At 40.5% G+C, this 25,376-nt stretch overlaps 2 protein-coding genes across 9 annotated transcripts in view; one reads left to right on the top strand and one right to left on the bottom strand.

Moving 5' to 3' along the window:
• Positions 1-25,376, top strand: part of RALGPS2 (Ral GEF with PH domain and SH3 binding motif 2) — a 619,002-nt gene that overhangs the window by 402,398 nt on the left and 191,228 nt on the right. The gene's annotated exons all lie outside the window — the stretch shown is intronic.
• The window catches only part of ANGPTL1 (angiopoietin like 1), a 55,332-nt gene that overhangs the window by 2,207 nt on the left and 27,749 nt on the right, over positions 1-25,376 (bottom strand). For both annotated transcript variants that reach the window (XM_053693292.1, XM_053693291.1), the window contains exons 3-4: positions 16,006-16,199; positions 1,250-1,520 (exon numbers count right to left, since the gene is read on the bottom strand). In XM_053693292.1, the coding sequence (XP_053549267.1) occupies positions 1,250-1,520; positions 16,006-16,199 (465 nt within the window). The remainder of the gene's footprint in view (positions 1-1,249; positions 1,521-16,005; positions 16,200-25,376) is intronic.

The following is a 25,376-nucleotide window of genomic DNA, read 5'->3' as shown; positions in this document are numbered from 1 at the left end:
TCACTAAAGAATAACATATCCAAGTCTTAACAGTTATAAAACCTGTTAAAGGGACAGTCTACACCAGAAGTTTTGTTTTAAGATAGGTAATCCCTTTATTACCCATTCCCCGGTTTTGTATAACTAACAGTTATATTAATATATGTTTTACCTCTGTGATTACCTTGTATCTAAGGATCTTCTAACAGCCCCGTGATCACATGACTTAATTTATTATCTATTGACTTTCATTTTAGCCAATTAGTGCAGTGTCTGCCACAATCCACGGGCATGATCACAATGTTATCTATATGGTTTACATGAACTAGCACTCCCCTGTTGTGAAAAGCAAATAAAAATTATGTGATAAGAGGCTGTCTTTATTGGCTTAGAAACAGGCAGACATTTAGAGGTTTAAAGGTTATAAAGTATATTAATATAACAATGTTGGTTGTGCGAAGCTGGGGGTGGGTAGTAAAGGCATTATCTATATTTTTAAACAATAACAATTTTGGTGTTGACTGTCCCTTTAACATCTTGCTTTCTGTTATTGGTTTTCAATAGCCTAACTCCACCCACCTCTTGCTTTATTTCAAGGAGCAAATCTGGGCTTGGGTGCGCAGACAACAAGGCTAGTTATGGTCACATTATACAGTGCACTGATTTGCAGTTTTTATAAGTTAAAACCAATTGGGGAAAGATATGTAGCAGAGTAAGCCTTGAGAAGTCATCAGGATGTATTCCCCCAGCACTGGGAATTAGAAAATCTACCATTTTCAGAAGTAAAAATACACCCAAGTACCAGCGATAATTAAAGTGAAAGTAAATCCTAGCGTTTTACAAACGCTAGGATTGATTATTGAAACAAATAAAGGGGACTTTCATCCATGAAGTATAAGATACTTCATGTAGAAAGCTCCTTTATTTGTTTCAATCGATCGCCGATCTTAGCTGCTACAGCAGCCCACGGCAAAAAATTTTTTTGCTAAGAGGTGACGTTTTCACCTCTTAGCCAATAGCTGTGCGGTAAATCCGGCTTGGCGCCCTTGGGAGCCGGATTTACCCCATGGTACTGCACTGGCTCCTAAGCTTTACATTCCTGGTTTTCAAATAGAGATACCAAGAAAACAAAGAAAAATTGATAATATAAGTAAATTAGAAAGTTGTTTAAAATTTCAATCATGAAAGAAAAAAAAATAGTATCCCTTTTAATTTTGACATTCATGTCCCTCTAAAAGATTAAATAGAGAGTCCAGAGCCAGCACTTTACCTGAGTATGAATCTTTGTCCCTGTCCAGTGTGGTGAACTGCTTTGCATTGTGCCAAACCATGGAGTCTCCAGCGTTACCCTGATACGTTCCTAAGCGCAGTCTGTAGAAGTCGCTCTCTGGTTCCAGGCGGAAGCTGCTGTATTCGGCATATACTTTCTTGCCACTCCAGTCTTCCAGCTCAATCAGCAGCTTGTAGTTGTCTTGGTTTGTAATTTGATAAATATTCTCTAGTCCTAGCCAGTACTCTGCATCAATGTTTCCAAATCCTTTCTGCACGGAGAGATGACATGTGCAGTTAATGATCTGTATTTCCTGACACACAGCATTTGACAGCTCTTTTTTTTTTATTTTAATGTAACCTCATATGTGGATTTTCATTGGTTTATGTCACAGTATCCAATTTTAGCCCTTAAAGGGATATGAAACCCATTTTTTTTTCTTTCATCATTCAGATAGAGCATGCAATTTAAACCATGCTCTATTTTACTCCTATTCATTTTTCTTTATTCTCTTGGTATCTTTATTTGAAAAAGTAGAAATGTAAGCTTAGCAGATGGGACATTTGTGGCTCAGCACCTGGGTAGCGCTTGCTGATTTGGTAGCTACATTTAGCCACCAATCGGCACGCGCTACCCAGGTGCTGAACCAAAAATGGTCAGTCTCCTAAGCTTACATTCCTGCTTTTCAAATAAAGATACTAAGAGAATGAAGAAAATTAATAGGAGTAAATTAGAAAGTTGCTTAAAATTGCATGCGCTATTCAGTGTTTCCCAACCGCAGTCCTCAAGTACCTCCAACAGGCCTGGTTTTCATTATAGCTGAACTAGAGCACAGGAGAAGTGATCAGCAACCAACCTGCTCTCATCCATCAGCTGATTATTTCACCTGTGCTCTATTTCAGCTATAATGAAAACCCGGACTGTTGGGGGTACTTGTGGACCGCGGTTGGGAAACGCTTAGTCTATCTGAATCATGAAAGAAAGAAATTTGGGTTTCATATCCCTTTAAAGGCCACAATCGATTTATAGATTTATACTAAGTCTGGATAAGTTTAATGTTAATTTACTTGGGCACCTGTGCCTAACCAGACATCCTTAACGGAACATTAATAACATTTTTTTTCTATATGTATAGAGTATTAGAGCAGTCACACATTACATTGCCAGAAATCTGCATATAAAATATCTGTTTAACCCTTTCGCTGCTAAGCCTTTTTTCACCCCAGTGCTGAGACATTTTGAGCTTTTTTTGCTACTAACATTTAAATTCCTGTTGTAGTCAACTTTCATTTGAGTGACTCACACAAATGATATATTGTTTTTTTTCAGTAGGCCCAGCAGATTCAAAATATGCCATTATTATATTTATAATTCATGGCATGTGAGAAAGCTGCGGCCAAAACTGTATAATTTATTAGTAGATTTTTTTGTAAATATTGGAAATAGCCCAGTGACCACTGATGTTACTGTAATCACCTTCCTTAATTCCTTAATTGTCATCAAGAGTAGCCACATATGAAATAGGGGCCATAGAGGCTTTTGGGAGTTATAATATAGATTAGAGAGACCCCATTGTGCAGTACAGAAACAAAAGTACTTTTTTCTTGCAAGGTGTTCAGTTACCACAGTGATCACCTGACTATACAAACAAAATGAATATATTTTTTTAAGAGAGGGTCTACTGGGAAATAAAATTAAATTAGGGGTCGCAAGAGAAACGTTTTTTTCCATAGTGTGTATACAGTACTACTGCAAACCAGATCACTGTGTGTTTATTTTATTTTTTAAATGATCTGGTTTGCAGGCGTTTTTCTTTCAAATGAGGGGATCTTGGCGCATTGTAGCTACTATGGGAGCTGAGATTGAGGGTTTAGAAAAACCTCCCCCCATCCAGCTTCCTAGCAGCTAACATTGAATCCTGCCTTAGGCCCTTTGTGATGTTGGCCAGCACTCCGATGAAGCCTTAGAGTGCCGCCCACTAGGCCACCAATGATCTCCGGCCTGGTGGGGGGGGGGGGGGAATGGAAAAAACAGTGTTTGATTGGTGATCCCCTCCAAGACAAGAAGGGCAGGTCATGCATATAAAAGTAGTGATGTACATGAGGAGAACGCCTCGTCATGGGCATCGAAGGGGTTAGAGATTATTTAAAACTGTCAATTTTTAACACAATTTTTTGTTTTGTTTTAAATTCCAAAGACACACTCACTGGAAAGCCTATATTTCTCTTGTAAGGTGTATCCAGTCCACGGATCATCCATTACTTGTGGGATATTTTCATTCCCAACAGGAAGTTGCAAGAGGAAACACACAGCAGAGCTGCAATATAGCTCCTCCCCTAACTGTCGTAGCCAGTCATTCTCTTGCAACTCTCAACAAGCGGTGGTCGTAAGAGAGAGTGGTTAAATATAGCTAGGAGGCGCCTCATGGGACAGTATCGAAACAACCAAATCAGGTATACAAAGGGACAGCCCGTAATGGGGTATACTCACAAGGAGAGCGGCATATAAGGATGCCTAGTAGAGCGGGACGGGACTACAAGTCGCCCGACAGACGTGCACAACAGTGCGTGGAGACGTCGGGTCACGGGGTCGGTTCAGCCAATCAGCGGCCAAGGAGAACCAGCATCGAACGTCACAGCTGTTCAAGGAGTAACCTATGCAAGGCTTGACGTATGATCGGCAGGTCATCAAACCAATCCGGATAATCAATCAGGATAATGAAGAGCAAGGAGTGATATGAATAAAAAAACTCGTATTTATTGAGTTAGTTAAAAACAATTAGCATACAGCAACGCGTTTCTCGACCTACGGGTCGTTTCATCAGGCTGATACTGCCTATCTCACAACTTGCTCTACTTATAGTATTTAATATCCTATCAAATGCTGACCTCACTCACACACCCCTGTAGGGGGCCAATCAGATAGCCAAACACGGAATTGGTTGGTGGCCATTCACATTCGTCCTATGGGTGGGGTGTGTGTGTGACGTAAGCCACATCGGCTTTCAGATAAATTTGAACTTAAAAGTGAAAACAATTCATCTTAACATAGTATTAACATATATATATATATAACAACTCTAATAAAAATAATAAAATATATACACAATTAATCACAATATTAAACAACTTCTTTGATCCTTGGTGTAACGACTTTGAGTAATAATGACACACTTCATGTATATATATATATAGTAGCGTCAATGCAACCAAATAAAAAAGAGTTGCGTGATTTCGAATAAACGTTACTATACAAAATGTGTCTTTTCTGGCAAACATGTGTCCTAGTCACACAGATAAAACAGACCATTAAAGCCTAGCATGCATAACATATAAATTATAAAAAACAAATATATTATATATATAAAAATTATAAACAAAGGGACCCAGACATGACATAGGACTCCCCCCAAACTCTAACTAATTGATAAGCTATGGTCATAACATAATACATAATATAATATAAAAAAGATAAAGATTAGTATCCTTTCTAACGCTGTCCTATAATCATGGCTCATATATTGAGAGAGACTTAATATGGCCCTTTTTAGCATATATATTACCCATATACAGGTGTAAGTTTGCCAAACGAGGACTATTTTTAAAATATATAAAATCAGTCCCGATAATTAATGATAGCATGGAGATATACACATAACCTGTCGACTTTAGTCCAACGGGCCGAGGCTCAGTGAAGGAGAGGGAGACCTAAGGGAGCCAGTCACTGGAAGGCGGCCAAATCAATACATAGATTCAGGCCGTCAGGGTGCATACTCTTTAGTACATGGATCCAGTAGGTCTCCCTCTGCCTAAGTCTGAAAAAACGATGAACTTAACTCGATGGTGTTGCAAAAAACAGATAATTTTCAAAAAGAACTTATGTCAATTAAAAATAAAAAACTCATGAGAGATGATGAAGACTACTCAAAGGGCCAAGTTCACACCTATAATAAGGGCCAAAATAGCAATAAAAATAAAAATAAAAATACTAAAGTAAATCCATCAGAACCCTCTTTAGTGAGTAATATTGTAATTGAGGAAAATTCAAATTACCCCCAGACCCCTGGATTAGGGTATTTAACTGACCAAAATAATGATTGGACAGTGGTGAACTACTCTAGAAATAAAAATAAAAATAAAGATAGGAGTGGAAATAAAAGTATAAATCAGTCACACTATAGAGAAAATAGGCAGCCCTACAATGATCATAATAGTGAATATGGCCATTCATATGATGATTACAATAGAGATCCCCATAGGTCATTTATACAACATGAAAGAGGGGGACCCAACAATTATAGTGAGTGGACAAATAAACAACACTTTAATTATACTGATCGAAAGAACGATAATGGATATGATTACGAACGCCCCCATTATAGATCACATTACGACTCACAAAGACCCATATATAATGCTAATAAGCATTCTCACTCAACACGGGCTAACTTGACACATTCGAATCATCCTTCATCCAATCAGAATTATGGAGATTGGAGAGGTCACTCCTCTAGAAATAAAGGTACATCACATTTTAGAGACACGTCTACTTCTGATTATCGTGACTCTTCAAACAGATCACAAACCACTAATAGACCAATGGTTAACAATAATGGCCACTCTTATGTAAATGACACTAGTCGAAATCGTATTCCCAACTTAAGCCCATATGTTGAAAATGTGAACCAAACAGGAGCTCCTGCGAATAATTCTTCTCCTAATTTTTTAGAGTTAGGCCCCAGACAATCCACTTGGAAACAGAAAACAATTGCCAGTTATCTAGAACCTGTGGTCTCTTTAACTGCCCCCCCAAAAGGCAAAAGACCACACGGAAACGAGGGTGCAGAGGACGAAGTACAGCCCTCAAAGAGACACGATTACAGACCTTGAAAAAAGGCATTTATAACCTTTCATCTCATACACTAACAAATGATGAGATACGGGTTCTTGGTAAAGGCCTATCCTATAGTCCCTCCATCAAACATAATATTTTCTCACTTTTCGTAGACCTAAATAAATTTACACAGAAATTGTCCATGCAAAAGTTTTTTGCTGAGAAATTGCTTAGGGATAACACACAGAGGCCCATTTTAACTGATTCTATGGAAGCAAGACTCAGACAGCAAACTGTTGCCGTCTACGAGCCTGATAGCTTATTAGATCAATTATGTGATGGCTATATACATACATCTTTTAGAAACAAATCTAATTTTGTACCACAGCTTACTAATAATGCACATATCGAAATATTTAGACAATTGGTCAGCGATGATTTTGAAAAAATTCCCAAAAAGATAAATAATAGACAAGAGAATTTGTTTGCCAATGAAAAAAGAGCTTTGTTAACCCTCAGAAACAACAAATCCCTCATCATTAGGCAGGCCGACAAGGGCGGAGGGGTGGTCCTACAAGATATAGATGATTATCTTGTGGAAGCAAGAAAAATTTTATTTAACACCTCCTATTATACAAAACTCAACTCGGATCCTACTGCGAGATATAGAGCTACCCTTAGAGATATCGTAGAAGGTGCGTTTAAGGAAGGGATACTTTATAAAAAGGAAAAGGATTACCTGGTACCCAATGAGCCCAACCAGGCTTTTTACTACCACCTTCCTAAGATACATAAGGACAACAAATGTCCTCCAGGCCGTCCCATAATAGCAGGGATAGGCAGTCTTACGGACAATGTATCTTCATACGTGGATTATTTTCTACAGAGGTATGTATTGGGTCTCGAGTCATATATTCGGGACTCAACAGACCTTCTGAAGAAATTAGAGCCATTGCAGATCTCTTCAGAAATGATATGGATAACATGCGATGTCCAAGCATTGTATTCCAATATCCCCCACGAGTTGGGGCTGCTAGCAGTATCCCATTATTTAGAACGAGATATGTACCTTCCTGAGAATCAAAGAGTCTTTATATTGGACTTGATCACTTTCATCCTGGAACACAATTATTTTGTGTTCCAGGATGAGTTCTTTTTACAGACAAGAGGTACTGCCATGGGTACCAGGTTCGCCCCGAGCTACGCTAACCTATTCATGGGTTACTTCGAACAACATTATATATATGAATCGGTTTTTGGGGCGAGCCTGGTATTCTATGGCAGATTTATAGATGACCTCATATTCATTTGGAGGGGCGATCAGTCCTCTGCTAATCTATTTATAGATCATCTAAATTCTAACAATAGAGGTATAAACTTCACGAGTGTCATCAATGATAAATCTATTGTTTACTTAGATCTAAATCTTTGTTTCACTGATGGGAAGGTAACTAGTACCACCTTTTTTAAAACGGTTGACTGCAACAGCTTTCTGGACTTCAAGAGTTGCCATTACCATCCTTGGAAACAAAATGTGCCTTATGGGCAATTTAGAAGAGTCCGCCGCAATTGTAGCTCTATATCCGATTATGAGTCTCAGAGTCTCATTTTACGAGAACGTTTCATTGAGAAAAACTACCCAACATACATCATTAATAATGGGTACAGTAGGGCTAAATTTGATGATAGAGAGAAATATTTCCTTACTGCTACCACCCAAGCAGAGAAGGCCGAGGGAATTAACAAATGCCCTCTATTCATAACTCAGTACAATTCCAACCACCATCTAATAAAACAAATTATTTACAAACATTGGGAGATTCTGATGAAAGATCCCATTCTAGGAAAACAGTTGGACAATAAACCAAGAGTAGTCTATAGAAAGGCTCCCACTCTAAAAACATTGCTGGCTCCTAGTAAAGTGGTGAAACACAAGACACCACCTACACGTAACCATCTATCAGTATGCCAATTACCATCAGGCTCTTTTAAATGTAGGTCTAATAGATGCAAGATGTGTACATTTGTTAACAATAAACAAAAAACTTTTAGATCTAGCATTACCCATAAATCATACACTATAACCGGGCATGTATCCTGTGCATCCAATTATGTTGTATATTTGTTGACATGCATTTGTGGAATGCAGTACGTGGGGCGCACCTGTAGGCGCCTTAGTACTAGGTGGGCTGAGCACCAACGTAATATGAGAAATAACTATAGACTTCACAGTGTCTCCAGACACTGTAACAATGCTCATAATGGTGATCTTAAATGCTTTTCCATCAATCCCATCGAACATATATCCAAGTCTCATTTATATAATCGTTTTTTCAGACTTAGGCAGAGGGAGACCTACTGGATCCATGTACTAAAGAGTATGCACCCTGACGGCCTGAATCTATGTATTGATTTGGCCGCCTTCCAGTGACTGGCTCCCTTAGGTCTCCCTCTCCTTCACTGAGCCTCGGCCCGTTGGACTAAAGTCGACAGGTTATGTGTATATCTCCATGCTATCATTAATTATCGGGACTGATTTTATATATTTTAAAAATAGTCCTCGTTTGGCAAACTTACACCTGTATATGGGTAATATATATGCTAAAAAGGGCCATATTAAGTCTCTCTCAATATATGAGCCATGATTATAGGACAGCGTTAGAAAGGATACTAATCTTTATCTTTTTTATATTATATTATGTATTATGTTATGACCATAGCTTATCAATTAGTTAGAGTTTGGGGGGAGTCCTATGTCATGTCTGGGTCCCTTTGTTTATAATTTTTATATATATAATATATTTGTTTTTTATAATTTATATGTTATGCATGCTAGGCTTTAATGGTCTGTTTTATCTGTGTGACTAGGACACATGTTTGCCAGAAAAGACACATTTTGTATAGTAACGTTTATTCGAAATCACGCAACTCTTTTTTATTTGGTTGCATTGACGCTACTATATATATATACATGAAGTGTGTCATTATTACTCAAAGTCGTTACACCAAGGATCAAAGAAGTTGTTTAATATTGTGATTAATTGTGTATATATTTTATTATTTTTATTAGAGTTGTTATATATATATATATGTTAATACTATGTTAAGATGAATTGTTTTAACTTTTAAGTTCAAATTTATCTGAAAGCCGATGTGGCTTACGTCACACACACACCCCACCCATAGGACGAATGTGAATGGCCACCAACCAATTCCGTGTTTGGCTATCTGATTGGCCCCCTACAGGGGTGTGTGAGTGAGGTCAGCATTTGATAGGATATTAAATACTATAAGTAGAGCAAGTTGTGAGATAGGCAGTATCAGCCTGATGAAACGACCCGTAGGTCGAGAAACGCGTTGCTGTATGCTAATTGTTTTTAACTAACTCAATAAATACGAGTTTTTTTATTCATATCACTCCTTGCTCTTCATTATCCTGATTCATTATCCGGATTGGTTTGATGACCTGCCGATCATACGTCAAGCCTTGCATAGGTTACTCCTTGAACAGCTGTGACGTTCGATGCTGGTTCTCCTTGGCCGCTGATTGGCTGAACCGACCCCGTGACCCGACGTCTCCACGCACTGTTGTGCACGTCTGTCGGGCGACTTGTAGTCCCGTCCCGCTCTACTAGGCATCCTTATATGCCGCTCTCCTTGTGAGTATACCCCATTACGGGCTGTCCCTTTGTATACCTGATTTGGTTGTTTCGATACTGTCCCATGAGGCGCCTCTCTCTTTCTCTTTGATTTACAGGTACCCACCCTCACTTTACAAGAGTGCTGCCCGCTTCTTCGGAATACCCTGGGAACATCCTCATACTGAACATCCTTTTGAACTTTGCGCACCTCCCATAGAGACTTGGTTTACTCTATTTCTCACTTAAATATAGCTAGTTTATTTTCTTCAATCAAAAGTTTGTTATTTTTAAATAGTACCGGAGTTGTGCTATTTTATCTCAGGCAGTAAATAGAAGAAGAATCTGCCTGAGGTTTCTATGATCTTAGCAGGTTGTAACTAAGATCCATTGCTGTTCTCACATATGTCTGAGGGGATTACACAGATGAGGTAAAACTTCAGCGAGAGAATGGCGTGCAGTTTATTCTGCTGTCAGGTATGTGCAGTTATAATTTTTTCTAGAGATGGAAAACACTAGAAAATGCTGCTGATACCGGATTAATGTAAGTTAAGCCTGAATACAGTGATTTAATAACGACTGGTATCATGCTTACTCCCAGGGGTAATACCCTTATGATATTTACAATATAAAACGTTTGCTGGCATGTTTAATCGTTTTTATATATACTTTGGTGATAAAACTTTATTGGGGCCTAGTTTTTTCCACATGGCTGGCTTAAATTTTGTCTAGAAACAGTTTCCTGAGGTTTTCCACTGTGTTACTATGAGTGGGGGGGGGGGCCTATTTTAACGGGGGTTTTTTTGCAGTTAAAATTACAAACTAAGACATCCAGATTCCCTCAAAGGCCCTCTGAATGCTATAAGACATCTCTAAAGGGCCCAAAGGCTTTCCAAAGTTGTTTATTGGGGAAGTTAGGGCTACAGCTTGCTGTGGCAGTTGGTTGTGACTGTTAAAAAACGTCTATTTCGTTTTTTTGATCCGTTTTTTGAACTAAGGGGTTAATCATCCATTTGCAAGTGGGTGCAATGCTCTGCTAGTCTATTACATACACTGTAAAAATTTTGTTTGATTTACTGCATTTTTTCACTGTTTTTCACTGTTTTTCAAATTCTGACAAAATTTGTTTCTCTTAAAGGCACAGTACCGTTTTTTATATTTGCTTGTTAACTTGCCTCACAATATGCAGAAGCTGAGGAAAGAGAGCTTCAGTCAGTGGGTGATGTTAATGACTCAGGAAGATACCTGATTCTAATATTTCTACATTTAAATTTAAGCTTGTACACCTCCGCGTGTTGCTTAGGGAGGTTTTAGCTGCTCTGAATGACTGTGATTCCATTGCAGTGCCAGAGAAATTGTGTAGACTGGATAAATACTTGCATTGCCGGTGTGTACTGATGTTTTTCCAATACCTAAAAGGTTTACAAAAATTATTAATAAGGAATGGGATAGACCAGGTGTGCCGTTCTCTTCCCCTCCTATTTTTAGAAAAATGCTTCCAATAGACGCCACCACACGGGACTTATGACAGACAGTTCCTAAGGTGGAGGGAGCAGTTTCTACTCTAGCAAAGCGTACTACTATCCCTGTCGAGGACAGTTGTGCTTTTTTAGATCCAATGGATAAAAAATTAGAAGGTTACCTTAAGAAAATATTTATTCAACAAGGTTTTATCCTACAGCCTCTTGCATGCATTGCCCCTGTCACTGCTGCTGCGGCGTACTGGTTTGAGTCTCTGGAAGAGGCTTTACAGGTAGCGACTCCATTGGATGACATACTTGGCAAACTTAGAGCACTTAAGCTAGCCAATTCTTTTATTTCTGATGCCATTGTTCATTTGACTAAACTAACGGCTAAGAATTCTGGTTTTGCTATACAGGCGCGCAGAGCGCTATGGCTTAAATCATGGTCAGCTGACGTGACTTCAAAATCTAAGCTACTTAACACTCCCTTCAAGGGGCAGACCTTATTCGGGCCTGGTTTGAAGGAGATTATTGCTGATATCACTGGAGGAAAAGGTCATGCCCTTCTTCAGGACAGGTCCAAATCTAGGGCCAAACAGTCTAATTTTCGTGCCTTTCAAAACTTCAAGGCAGGTGCGGCATCAACTTCCTCTAATAATAAACAAGAGGGAACTTTTGCTCAATCTAAGATGGTCTGGAGACCAAACCAGACCTGGATAAAAGGTAAGCAGGTCAAAAAAGCCTGCTGCTGCCTCTAAGACAGCATGAAGGAACGGCCCCCTATCCGGTAACGGATCTAGTAGGGGGCAGACTTTCACTCTTCGCCCAGGCGTGGGCAAGAGATGTTCAGGATCCCTGGGCGTTGGAAATTATATCCCAGGGATATCTTCTGGACTTCAAAGCTTCCCCCCCAAAAGGGAGATTTCACCTTTCACAATTATCTGCACACCAGATAAAGAGAGAGGCATTCTTACACTGTGTACGAGACCTCCTAGTTATGGGAGTGAACAGGAACAGGGTTTTTACTCAAATCTGTTTGTGGTTCTCAAAAAAGAGGGAACCTTCAGACCAATTTTGGATCTAAAGATCTTAAACAAATTCCTCAAAGTTCCGTCGTTCAAGATGGAAACTATTCGTACCTTCCTACCACTGATCCAGGAGGGTCAATATATGACTACAGCGGATCTAAAGGATGCTTATCTTCACATTCCGATACACAAAGATCATCATCGGTTTCTCAGGTTTGCCTTTCAAGACAGGCATTACCAGTTGTAGCTCTTCCCTTTGGATTAGCTACAGCCCCAAGAATCTTTACAAAGGTTCTAGGGTCGCTTATGGCGGTCCTAAGGCCGCGGGGCATAGCCCCTTATTTAGATGACATCCTGATACAGGCGTCAAACTTCCAAATTGCCAAGTCTCATACGGACGTAGTACTGGCATTTCTGAGGTCGCATGGGTGGAAAGTGAACGAGGAAAAGAGTTCTCTATCCCCACTCACAAGAGTTTCCTTTCTAGGGACTCTGATAGATTCTATAGAAATGAAAATTCACCTGACGGAGTCCAGGTTATCAAAGCTTCTAAATTCCTGCCGGGTTCTTCATTCCATTCCGCGCCCTTCAATGGCTCAGTGTATGGAAGTAATCGGCTTAATGGTAGCGGCAATGGACATAGTGCCGTTTGCACGCTTACATCTCAGACCGCTGCAACTATGCATGCTCAGTCAGTGGAGCGGGGATTACACAGATTTGTCCCCTCAACTGAATCTGGACCAAGAGACCCAGGGATTCTTTTCCCTGGTAGCTATCTCTGGTCCATCTGTCCAAAGGTATGACCTTTCGCAGGCCAGATTGGACAATTGTAACAACAAATGCCAGCCTTCTAGGTTGGGGTGCAGTCTGGAACTCCCTGAAGGCTCAGGGATCGTGGACTCAGGAGGAGTCTCTCCTTCCAATAAATATTCTGGAACTAAGAGCGATATTCAAGGCTCTTCAGGCTTGGCCTCAGTTAGCAACTCTGAGGTACATCAGATTTCAGTCGGACAACATCACGACTGTAGCTTACATTAACCATCAAGGGGGAACAAGAAGTTCCCTAGAGATGTTAGAAGTTTCAAAAATAATTCGCTGGGCAGAGATTCACTCTTACCACCTATCAGCTATCCATATCCCAGGTGTAGAGCACTGGGAGGCGGATTTTCTAAGTCGTCAGACTTTTCATCCGGGAGAGTGGGAACTCCATCCGGAGGTATTTGCACAACTGATTCATCGTTGGGGCAAACCAGAACTGGATCTCATGGCGTCTCGCCAGAACGCCAAGCTTCCGTGTTACGGATCCAGGTCCAGGGATCCCAAGGCGACACTGATAGATGCTCTTGCAGCGCCCTGGTCTTTCAACCTGGCTTATGTGTTTCCACCGTTTCCTCTGCTCCCTCGACTGATTGTCAAGATAAAGCAGGAGAGAGCATCAGTGATTCTGATAGCACCTGCGTGGCCACGCAGGACCTGGTATGCAGATCTAGTGGACATGTCATCCTTTCCACCATGGTCTCTGCCTCTGAGACAGGACCTTCTACTTCAGGGTCCTTCCAACCATCCAAATCTAATTTCTCTGCGGCTGACTGCCTAGAGATTGAACGCTTGATTTTATCAAAGCGTGGCTTCTCCGAGTCAGTTATTGATACCTTAATACGGGCACGAAAGCCTGTCACCAGGAAAATTTACCATAAGGTATGGCGTAGATATCTTTATTGGTGTGAATCCAAGGGTTACTCATGGAGTAAGGTCAGGATTCCTAGGATATTATCTTTTCTCCAAGAAGGTTTGGAAAAAGGATTGTCAGCTAGTTAAGCGTCTGGCAGATGTTCCAGACGTTCAGGCATTTTGTCATGCTTTAGTTAGAATCAAGCCTGTGTTTAAACTGGTTGCTCCACCATGGAGCTTAAACTTGGTTCTTAAAGTTCTTCAAGAAGTTCCGTTTGAACCTCTTCATTCCATAGATATCAAACTTTTATCTTGGAAAGTCCTTTTTTTGGTAGCTATTTCCTTGGCTCGTAGAGTCTCCGAGTTATCTGCCTGACAATGTGATTCTCCTTATCTGATTTTTCATACGGATAAGGTAGTCCTGCGTACCAAATCTGGGTTTTTACCTAAGGTGGTATCTAACAAGAATATCAATCAAGAGATTCTTGTTCCATCCTTGTGTTTCACAATCTGGACGTGGTCCGTGCTTTAAAGTTTTTACTTACAAGCTACTAAAGATTTACGTCAAACATCTGCTTGGTTTGTTGTCTTCTCTGGACAGAGGAGAGATCAAAAGGCTTCGGCAACCTCTCCTTTTTGGCTAAGAAGCTTAATCCGCTTAGCCTATGAGACTGCTGGACAGCAGCCTCCTGAAAGGATTACAGCTCATTCCACTAGAGCTGTGGCTTCCACTTGGGCCTTTAAAAATGAGGCTTCTTTTGAACAGATTCGCAAGGCGGCGACTTGGTCTTCGCTTCATACTTTTTCAAAATTTTGCAAATTTGATACTTTTGCTTCTTCGGAGGCTATATTTGGGAGAAAGGTTTTACAGGCAGTGTTTCCTTCCATTTAAGTTCCTGCCTTGTCCCTCCCTTCATCCGTGTACTTTAGCTTTGGTATTGGTATCCCACAAGTAATGGATGATCCGTGGACTGGATACACCTTACAAGAGAAAACACAATTTATGCTTACCTGATAAATTTATTTCTCTTGTGGTGTATCCAGTCCACGGCCCGCCCTGTCATTTTAAGGCAGGTAATTTTGAAATTTAAACTACAGTAACCACTGCACCCTATGGTTCCTCCTTTCTCGGCTTGTTTTCGGTCGAATGACTGGCTATGACCGTTGGGGGAGGAGCTATATTGCAGCTCTGCTGTGGGTTTCCTCTTGCAACTTCCTGTTGGGAATGAGAATATCCCACAAGTAATGGATGATCCGTGGACTGGATACACCACAAGAGAAATAAATTTATCAGGTAAGCATAAATTGTGTTTTTCTGCTGTTCCAAATTAAGGGCTGACATGAACTCTTGCACAGATTAAACAGTCACTGTGTAGCATGTTGTAGGGCCAGATTCTGAAGGATGATCTCCAGTATTTCTGCAACTGTAAAATGTTCTCCCCTTAAATGTGTTCCCAATTATTAATGTACTTTCCCAAGTGTATTCATTTGTTTACGAATTGCTGCTTTTGCCTGCTGAAACTGCCACGGGGGAGAGATGGTGGGAGAGAAACATTACCAGCCCATTTGAAAGGGTGTTCGTGCAGCTAATTTGAATGCAATTAACTCTCATCAGCTGCTTGTCTAAGTATATTGTCACTTGAAGTGTGAACACCAGCAGTGTTCCTTCTATGGCCAGTTTTTGTGAACGGCCCAGCAGTGAAACAGTTAATAAGGGAACCCCCCTTTTCTGGTCTGCATTGTGTAGCATTTGCTAATCGCTCTAATTAACTGTTTCACTGCTGAGACGCTCACAAAACTGTCCTTAGAGGGAACACTGAACACAAGCCTCTCTGGAGCAGTGGGAAAAAAAAGTGTAATATCCCTTTAACTCTTGAAGCAGTTTTAGATTTGAATGTTTCTAGTTGGCCATTGCTTTTTTATAAGCATAGGATTTTAAGACTACCTGTGTGTAAAATATTAAAACTATAATAAATTGTGCAACCAAATAAAAATAGGTCCATCATATTCAGGGGCAGTGTTTATTACCTCTGAATTTAACATTTTACATTTTAAAAATCTATATTGGAGGTCGTCTTTCTGTCAATAGCGTTTGTACATTTTTATATGGTCGTTCTTTGTACCTTATATGTTTCCCAATTTCTGAAGAAGTTTGCTGATCCATCTATCCTCCTCTGTATCACTGCCCAGCCGCCTGGATCCAAGCTGTTCTCACACCACAGTTGCATATGACTGTTGGCGTTGTTTGGTTTTATTAAATAAATCCCGCTACTGGAGAATCCGGATTCCTTGGCATGCTGGCAATCTCTGAAAGGTCCTGCAAGTTAGTGATACAGGACACGTAACATTAGAATTTTGTCTATATAAGGCAATCAGCATTGTCATTTTAGAGAGAGAGACTGACTGACTACGCTCAAGGGGTGTGAGTAAGTCAATAAGGGCCAGAAGGAGGAGGCAAAAAAGAAAAAACAAGGGGACAAAAACAGAGAGAGACTTATAGTGTAATAAGTTAAAAAAATAAAGGTCTTATTAGCTAGTGTTTGAAAACTACTCACCTGGTGTTACCTCAATCATATAAGGTAAGTGACTTACGTTGATAGGAAATATGATTGAGGTAACACCAGGTGAGTAGTTTTCAAACACTAGCTAATAACACCTTTGTTTTTTAACTTATTACACTAAAAGTCTCTGTTTTCTCCAACATAGGTGTGTCCGGTCCACGGCGTCATCCTTACTTGTGGGATATTCTCTTCCCCAACAGGAAATGGCAAAGAGCCCAGCAAAGCTGGTCACATGATCCCTCCTAGGCTCCGCCTACCCCAGTCATTCTCTTTGCCGTTGTACAGGCAACATCTCCACGGAGATGGCTTAGAGTTTTTTAGTGTTTAACTGTAGTTTTTATTATTCAATCAAGAGTTTGTTATTTTAAAATAGTGCTGGTATGTACTATTTACTCAGAAACAGAAAAGAGATGAAGATTTCTGTTTGTATGAGGAAAATGATTTTAGCAACCGTTACTAAAATCCATGGCTGTTCCACACAGGACTGTTGAGAGGAATTAACTTCAGTTGGGGGAACAGTGTGCAGTCTCTTGCTGCTTGAGGTATGACACATTCTAACAAGACGATGTAATGCTGGAAGCTGTCATTTTCCCTATGGGATCCGGTAAGCCATGTTTATTAAGATAGTAAATAAGGGCTTCACAAGGGCTTATTAAGACTGTAGACTTTTTCTGGGCTAAATCGATTCATTATTAACACATATTTAGCCTTGAGGAATCATTTAATCTGGGTATTTTGATAAGATTATATCGGCAGGCACTTTTTTAGACACCTTATTCTTTAGGGGCTTTCCCAAATCTTAGGCAGAGCCTCATTTTCGCGCCGGTGTTGCGCACTTGTTTTTGAGAGGCATGACATGCAGTCGCATGTGTGAGGAGCTCTGATACATAGAAAAGACTTTCTGAAGGCGTCATTTGGTATCGTATTCCCCTTTGGGCTTGGTTGGGTCTCAGCAAAGCAGATACCAGGGACTGTAAAGGGGTTAAAGTTAAAAACGGCTCCGGTTCCGTTATTTTAAGGGTTAAAGCTTCCAAATTTGGTGTGCAATACTTTTAAGGCTTTAAGACACTGTGGTGAAATTTTGGTGAATTTTGAACAATTCCTTCATATTTTTTCGCAATTGCAGTAATAAAGTGTGTTCAGTTTAAAATTTAAAGGGACAGTAACGGTTTTATTTTAAAACGTTTTTTGTACTTTGTTATCAAGTTTATGCCTGTTTAACATGTCTGAACTACCAGATAGACTGTGTTCTGAATGTGGGGAAGCCAGAGTTCCTTCTCATTTAAATAAATGTGATTTATGTGACAATGACAATGATGCCCAAGATGATTCCTCAAGTGAGGGGAGTAAGCATGGTACTGCATCATTCCCTCCTTCGTCTACACGAGTCTTGCCCACTCAGGAGGCCCCTAGTACATCTAGCGCGCCAATACTCCTTACTATGCAACAATTAACGGCTGTAATGGATAATTCTGTCAAAAACATTTTAGCCAAAATGCACACTTATCAGCGTAAGCGCGACTGCTCTGTTTTAGATACTGAAGAGCATGACGACACTGATAATAATGGTTCTGAAGGGCCCCTAAACCAGTCTGATGGGGCCAGGGAGGTTTTGTCTGAGGGAGAAATTACAGATTCAGGGAACATTTCTCAACAAGCTGAACCTGATGTGATTACGTTTAAATTTAAGTTGGAACATCTCCGCGCTCTGCTTAAGGAGGTATTATCCACTCTGGATGATTGTGACAATTTGGTCATCCCAGAGAAGCTATGTAAAATGGACAAGTTCCTAGAGGTCCCGGGGCTTCCAGAAGCTTTTCCTATACCCAAGCGGGTGGCGGACATTGTAAATAAAGAATGGGAAAGGCCCGGTATTCCTTTCGTCCCTCCCCCCATATTTAAAAAATTGTTTCCTATGGTCGACCCCAGAAAGGACTTATGGCAGACAGTCCCCAAGGTCGAGGGAGCGGTTTCCACTTTAAACAAACGCACCACTATACCCATAGAAGATAGTTGTGCTTTCAAAGATCCTATGGATAAAAAATTAGAAGGTTTACTTAAAAAGATGTTTGTTCAGCAGGGTTACCTTCTACAACCAATTTCATGCATTGTCCCTGTCGCTACAGCCGCATGTTTCTGGTTCGATGAGCTGGTAAAGGCGGTCGATAGTGATTCTCCTCCTTATGAGGAGATTATGGACAGAATCAATGCTCTCAAATTGGCTAATTCTTTCACCCTAGACGCCACTTTGCAATTGGCTAGGTTAGCGGCTAAGAATTCTGGGTTTGCTATTGTGGCGCGCAGAGCGCTTTGGTTGAAATCTTGGTCAGCTGATGCGTCTTCCAAGAACAAGCTACTTAACATTCCTTTCAAGGGGAAAACGCTGTTTGGCCCTGACTTGAAAGAGATTATCTCTGATATCACTGGGGGTAAGGGCCATGCCCTTCCTCAGGATCGGCCTTTCAAGGCCAAAAATAAACCTAATTTTCGTCCCTTTCGTAGAAACGGACCAGCCCAAAGTGCTACGTCCTCTAAGCAAGAGGGTAATACTTCTCAAGCCAAGCAAGCGTGGAGACCAATGCAAGGCTGGAACAAGGGAAAGCAGGCCAAGAAACCTGCCACTGCTACCAAGACAGCATGAAATGTTGGCCCCCGATCCGGGACCGGATCTGGTGGGGGGCAGACTCTCTCTCTTCGCTCAGGCTTGGGCAAGAGATGTTCTGGATCCTTGGACACTAGAAATAGTCTCCCAAGGTTATCTTCTGGAATTCAAGGGGCTTCCCCCAAGGGGGAGGTTCCACAGGTCTCAGTTGTCTTCAGACCACATAAAAAGACAGGCATTCTTACATTGTGTAGAAGACCTGTTAACAATGGGAGTGATTCACCCTGTTCCATTAGGAGAACAAGGGATGGGGTTCTACTCCAATCTGTTCATAGTTCCCAAAAAAGAGGGAACGTTCAGACCAATCTTAGATCTCAAGATCTTAAACAAGTTTCTCAAGGTTCCATCGTTCAAGATGGAAACCATTCGAACAATTCTTCCTTCCATCCAGGAAGGTCAATTCATGACCACGGTGGATTTAAAGGATGCGTATCTACATATTCCTATCCACAAGGAACATCATCGGTTCCTAAGGTTCGCATTCCTGGACAAGCATTACCAGTTTGTGGCGCTTCCTTTCGGATTAGCCACTGCTCCAAGGATTTCCACAAAGGTACTAGGGTCCCTTCTAGCTGTGCTAAGACCAAGGGGCATTGCTGTAGTACCTTACTTGGACGACATTCTGATTCAAGCGTCGTCCCTTCCTCAAGCAAAGGCTCACACGGACATCGTCCTGGCCTTTCTCAGATCTCACGGATGGAAAGTGAACGTGGAAAAGAGTTCTCTATCTCCGTCGACAAGGGTTCCCTTCTTGGGAACAATAATAGACTCCTTAGAAATGAGGATTTTTCTGACAGAGACCAGAAAAACAAGACTTCTAGACTCTTGTCGGATACTTCATTCCGTTCCTCTTCCTTCCATAGCGCAGTGCATGGAAGTGATAGGTTTGATGGTAGCGGCAATGGACATAGTTCCTTTTGCGCGCATTCATCTAAGACCATTACAACTGTGCATGCTCAGTCAGTGGAATGGGGACTATACAGACTTGTCTCCGAGGATACAAGTAAATCAGAGGACCAGAGACTCACTCCGTTGGTGGCTGTCCCTGGACAACCTGTCACAAGGGATGACCTTCCGCAGACCAGAGTGGGTCATTGTCACGACCGACGCCAGTCTGATGGGCTGGGGCGCGGTCTGGGGATCCCTGAAAGCTCAGGGTCTTTGGTCTCGGGAAGAATCTCTTCTACCGATAAATATTCTGGAACTGAGAGCAATATTCAATGCTCTCAAGGCTTGGCCTCAGCTAGCGAGGGCCAAGTTCATACGGTTTCAATCAGACAACATGACAACTGTTGCGTACATCAACCATCAGGGGGGAACAAGGAGTTCCCTGGCGATGGAAGAAGTGACCAAAATCATTCAATGGGCGGAGTCTCACTCCTGCCACCTGTCTGCAATCCACATCCCAGGAGTGGAAAATTGGGAAGCGGATTTTCTGAGTCGTCAGACATTGCATCCGGGGGAGTGGGAACTCCATCCGGAAATCTTTGTCCAAATCACTCAACTGTGGGGCATTCCAGACATGGATCTGATGGCCTCTCGTCAGAACTTCAAAGTTCCTTGCTACGGGTCCAGATCCAGGGATCCCAAGGCGGCTCTAGTGGATGCACTAGTAGCACCTTGGACCTTCAAACTAGCTTATGTATTCCCGCCGTTTCCTCTCATCCCCAGGCTGGTAGCCAGGATCAATCAGGAGAGGGCGTCGGTGATCTTGATAGCTCCTGCGTGGCCACGCAGGACTTGGTATGCAGATCTGGTGAATATGTCATCGGCTCCACCATGGAAGCTACCTTTGAGACGAGACCTTCTTGTTCAAGGTCCGTTCGAACATCCGAATCTGGTCTCACTCCAGCTGACTGCTTGGAGATTGAACGCTTGATCTTATCGAAGCGAGGGTTCTCAGATTCTGTTATCGATACTCTTGTTCAGGCCAGAAAGCCTGTAACTAGAAAGATTTACCACAAAATTTGGAAAAAATATATCTGTTGGTGTGAATCTAAAGGATTCCCTTGGGACAAGGTTAAGATTCCTAAGATTCTATCCTTCCTTCAAGAAGGATTGGAAAAAGGATTATCTGCAAGTTCCCTGAAGGGACAGATTTCTGCCTTGTCTGTGTTACTTCACAAAAAGCTGGCAGCTGTGCCAGATGTTCAAGCCTTTGTTCAGGCTCTGGTTAGAATCAAGCCTGTTTACAAACCTTTGACTCCTCCTTGGAGTCTCAACTTAGTTCTTTCAGTTCTTCAGGGGGTTCCGTTTGAACCCTTACATTCCGTTGATATTAAGTTATTATCTTGGAAAGTTTTGTTTTTGGTTGCAATTTCTTCTGCTAGAAGAGTTTCAGAATTATCTGCTCTGCAGTGTTCTCCTCCTTATCTGGTGTTCCATGCAGATAAGGTGGTTTTACGTACTAAACCTGGTTTTCTTCCAAAAGTTGTTTCTAACAAAAACATTAACCAGGAGATTATCGTACCTTCTCTGTGCCCGAAACCAGTTTCAAAGAAGGAACGTTTGTTGCACAATTTGGATGTTGTTCGCGCTCTAAAATTCTATTTAGACGCTACAAAGGATTTTAGACAAACATCTTCCTTGTTTGTTGTTTATTCAGGTAAAAGGAGAGGTCAAAAAGCAACTTCTACCTCTCTCTCTTTTTGGATTAAAAGCATCATCAGATTGGCTTACGAGACTGCCGGACGGCAGCCTCCCGAAAGAATCACAGCTCATTCCACTAGGGCTGTGGCTTCCACATGGGCCTTCAAGAACGAGGCTTCTGTTGATCAGATATGTAGGGCAGCGACTTGGTCTTCACTGCACACTTTTACCAAATTTTACAAGTTTGATACTTTTGCTTCTTCTGAGGCTATTTTTGGGAGAAAGGTTTTGCAAGCCGTGGTGCCTTCCATCTAGGTGACCTGATTTGCTCCCTCCCATCATCCGTGTCCTAAAGCTTTGGTATTGGTTCCCACAAGTAAGGATGACGCCGTGGACCGGACACACCTATGTTGGAGAAAACAGAATTTATGTTTACCTGATAAATTACTTTCTCCAACGGTGTGTCCGGTCCACGGCCCGCCCTGGTTTTTTTAATCAGGTCTGATAATTTATTTTCTTTAACTACAGTCACCACGGTATCATATGGTTTCTCCTATGCAAATATTCCTCCTTAACGTCGGTCGAATGACTGGGGTAGGCGGAGCCTAGGAGGGATCATGTGACCAGCTTTGCTGGGCTCTTTGCCATTTCCTGTTGGGGAAGAGAATATCCCACAAGTAAGGATGACGCCGTGGACCGGACACACAGTTAGAGAAAGTAATTTATCAGGTAAACATAAATTCTGTTTTTGTCCCCTTGTTTTTTTCTTTATTGCCTCCTCCTTCTGGCCCTTATTGACTTACTCACAACCCTTGAGCGCGAAGACCTTCCCCTTCTCCATTTCTTTCTAACCCCCCCCCCCCCCCCCCCCCCAGTAGTGGCACTGAAGGATCTAGTCTGTATAAGGTCAGCAGCACAAGGTTTTTTTCTGCATCTTTTCTCCTTTCCTCTTATACTCCCCCCTTTTATTTTCTTATGAGATTTATAAGGTACTGCTATCTAACACATATTGATCAGACATCTTGATTAAGCTAGCTATATAAGCGCTATATACCACCTTTCTACTTACACTGTGCAGTGTTCTGTTCATCTAGAACAGAACACTGCACTCACCCGATTTTCATCAGAATAAAATATCCTTTTATTGGTACATTGGGAAAATTCACGTTTAAATGTTGTACCAATAAAAGGATATTTTATTCTGATGAAAATCCGCTGAGTGCAGTGTTCTGTTCTGGATGAATGGATTTCAAGTTTGCTATTTTGATTCTCTACACAGCACCCTGGTAGTACACAGCTTGGATTGGTGAGTGCATTCGTTTGGACATTGCTCTATCTATCTATCTATCTATCTCTCTCATATATATATATATATATATATATATATATATATATATATATATATACTCTTAAAAGATCAACAATTTTTTATTTTAACTGTAAATGTTATTAGAATAGATTATGTTTTTAAAGTATAAGAACACAGCAGTTTTAACAGCTTACAACAGAATATAACCCAAACAACGGCACTTTTTATTTTTATCCCAGGTACAATAAAATGATTATTTGATCAACTTCAGAGAAAAATATTTTAAAGGAGAAATATTATCTTATGTTCTACGTGCTATAATTTGTTTACTGTAATACTTAGGTAATGTTTAGTTCAGAAGCCGCATGCATTGCCCAACCTAAACACAGCCAGTGATTGGTGGGATTGTGCAACTGCCTCTGTCAAGTTCTCTGCAGCTCCCGAGCATGAATTTACCTTTGTGTTTAAGCCATTTGCACAGTTAAACACATAGTCTGATTAGTAGTACAAAAAAAGACATACTATAATGAATTAGAGCATGGTTTTTTTGCACTGCAATGTCCCTTTTAAATACATTGCTTCACAGCTGCAGTGCACCACCTATCCTGGCTAAGCAGGGCCAGTGATTGACTGCTACACACAAATGCTGCACCTGATAGTATCTGCAGCTCCAAATTAGTAGCACACTACCATTCCAGAGCTACATTTATCTTTATATGTGCAATGCTTATACGCTTTAAGCACATAGTTCTCTGCAAGTAATAGTACAATTATAAAATGCTGGTGTGTGTTTTTCAGCTTTTTATTTCGGTTCTTTAATTGTATAATGTGTCCAGAATTTTTTTCTTTTGACAAAGGCACAAGTGAGTTAAATAAGCACCTGCAAGAAGTTTTATAAACCAAAATAAATTGTTGTTTCCATGAGGGTAAAAGACACAAAATGTATTAAATAGGCTAGGAGAAAAAAATAATCAGTTTGACGCGTTTCGTGTCATACTTCAGTGACTCACTTCCTCAGAGACCATAATCTTGGAGAGCACATATATAGGAAAGTTGAATTAACAGCTGTTAATTATGCTCATAGTGACTTATACTATTTTATGAAGGAATCCTTTAATGTTTTAACACTTAGTATAGGTTAAATAACATAATATAAACAAATAACAATATAAAGAAAAAAAATCGTTCTACATAATTCGTTCTCCAATAAGCGCTTCTCACACTTTTTTTTACTAATTAATTGTTAGTATGTTGTTAATGTGGCAGAAATAGAAAACTTTACGCTACTGTGTGATTCCTCTGTCACAACAAATAAAGTTGTAAATGGGATTGGTGCAAAATGCAAGTTTTTTTTTTTAGTTGCAATTTCTTAGTCCCATCGCTGTTAATCACGTAGTGCAAAGGTGGAAAATGTCAAAGCAGGTAAGTGACCCTGTCTCCTAGACTTATACAACACCTGGCTCCTATTTTCAAAAGTATCTCTCTGAAAGCTTGCGCTGTCCTTTTAAATCAGTTTGATCTCCTGGGGTTAAACATATTTTTGATTTATTTATTGCTTCATTATAAAATAGTTGACTATTCATTCTGCCTTCTGAATTTTATATCATGAAGTTACTAAGTCTACTTTGCAGCGTGTGACATAAGAAAATGTTTGTAAAAAATGCTGTAAATAATTGGCTCTTGTTGCGTTTGGACACCCTCAGCGCACTTGTTAAATTTATATGATCCTCTTAAATATTTGTTTTATGTGTCTAACACACCAGGGAGTCTGTTAATGTAATCCAGTGACATCAAATAGTAATTCATTTAAAATAGAAAATACAAATTAACAGCACTGAGCTGAGTGCACTTACTGCATTTTTAATATTGAAGTTTATGCTTAAAGGGACATGAAACCCCAAAATCTTGTTCATTTATTACCGTTTTCATAAAATTAAATTCTTTAACGATTCAGCTAAAGCATACAATGGTAAACAACTTTCCAATTTACTTCTTTTATCTGATTTGCTTTGTTCTCTTGGTATCATGGGTTGAAAAGCATATCTAAGTAGGCTCAGGAGCTGGGAGCTTGCTGTTGATTCGTGACTGCATATATATATATATATATATATATATATATATATATATACCTCTTGTAGTTGGCTTAGTGATGTGTTCAGCTATATGACAGTAGTGCATTGCTGCTCTTTCAATAAAGGATACCAAGAGAATGAAGCAAATTTGATTATTGAAGTTGGAAAGGAGGAAACACATAAAGTTCCACTTGGGAGCATTAGAGTATTGCAGGTTCCAAACAGTACACATCCGATGAGCCAATCGGCACTCTCTTTTGCAGGATCCTGCAAATTACTGAGTTCAGTAGTGCAATAATAC

Source organism: Bombina bombina, chromosome 10 (genome assembly GCF_027579735.1).
Source record: "Bombina bombina isolate aBomBom1 chromosome 10, aBomBom1.pri, whole genome shotgun sequence".
Lineage (NCBI taxonomy): Eukaryota > Metazoa > Chordata > Amphibia > Anura > Bombinatoridae > Bombina > Bombina bombina.
This window is presented reverse-complemented; position numbering and strand designations above follow the sequence as displayed.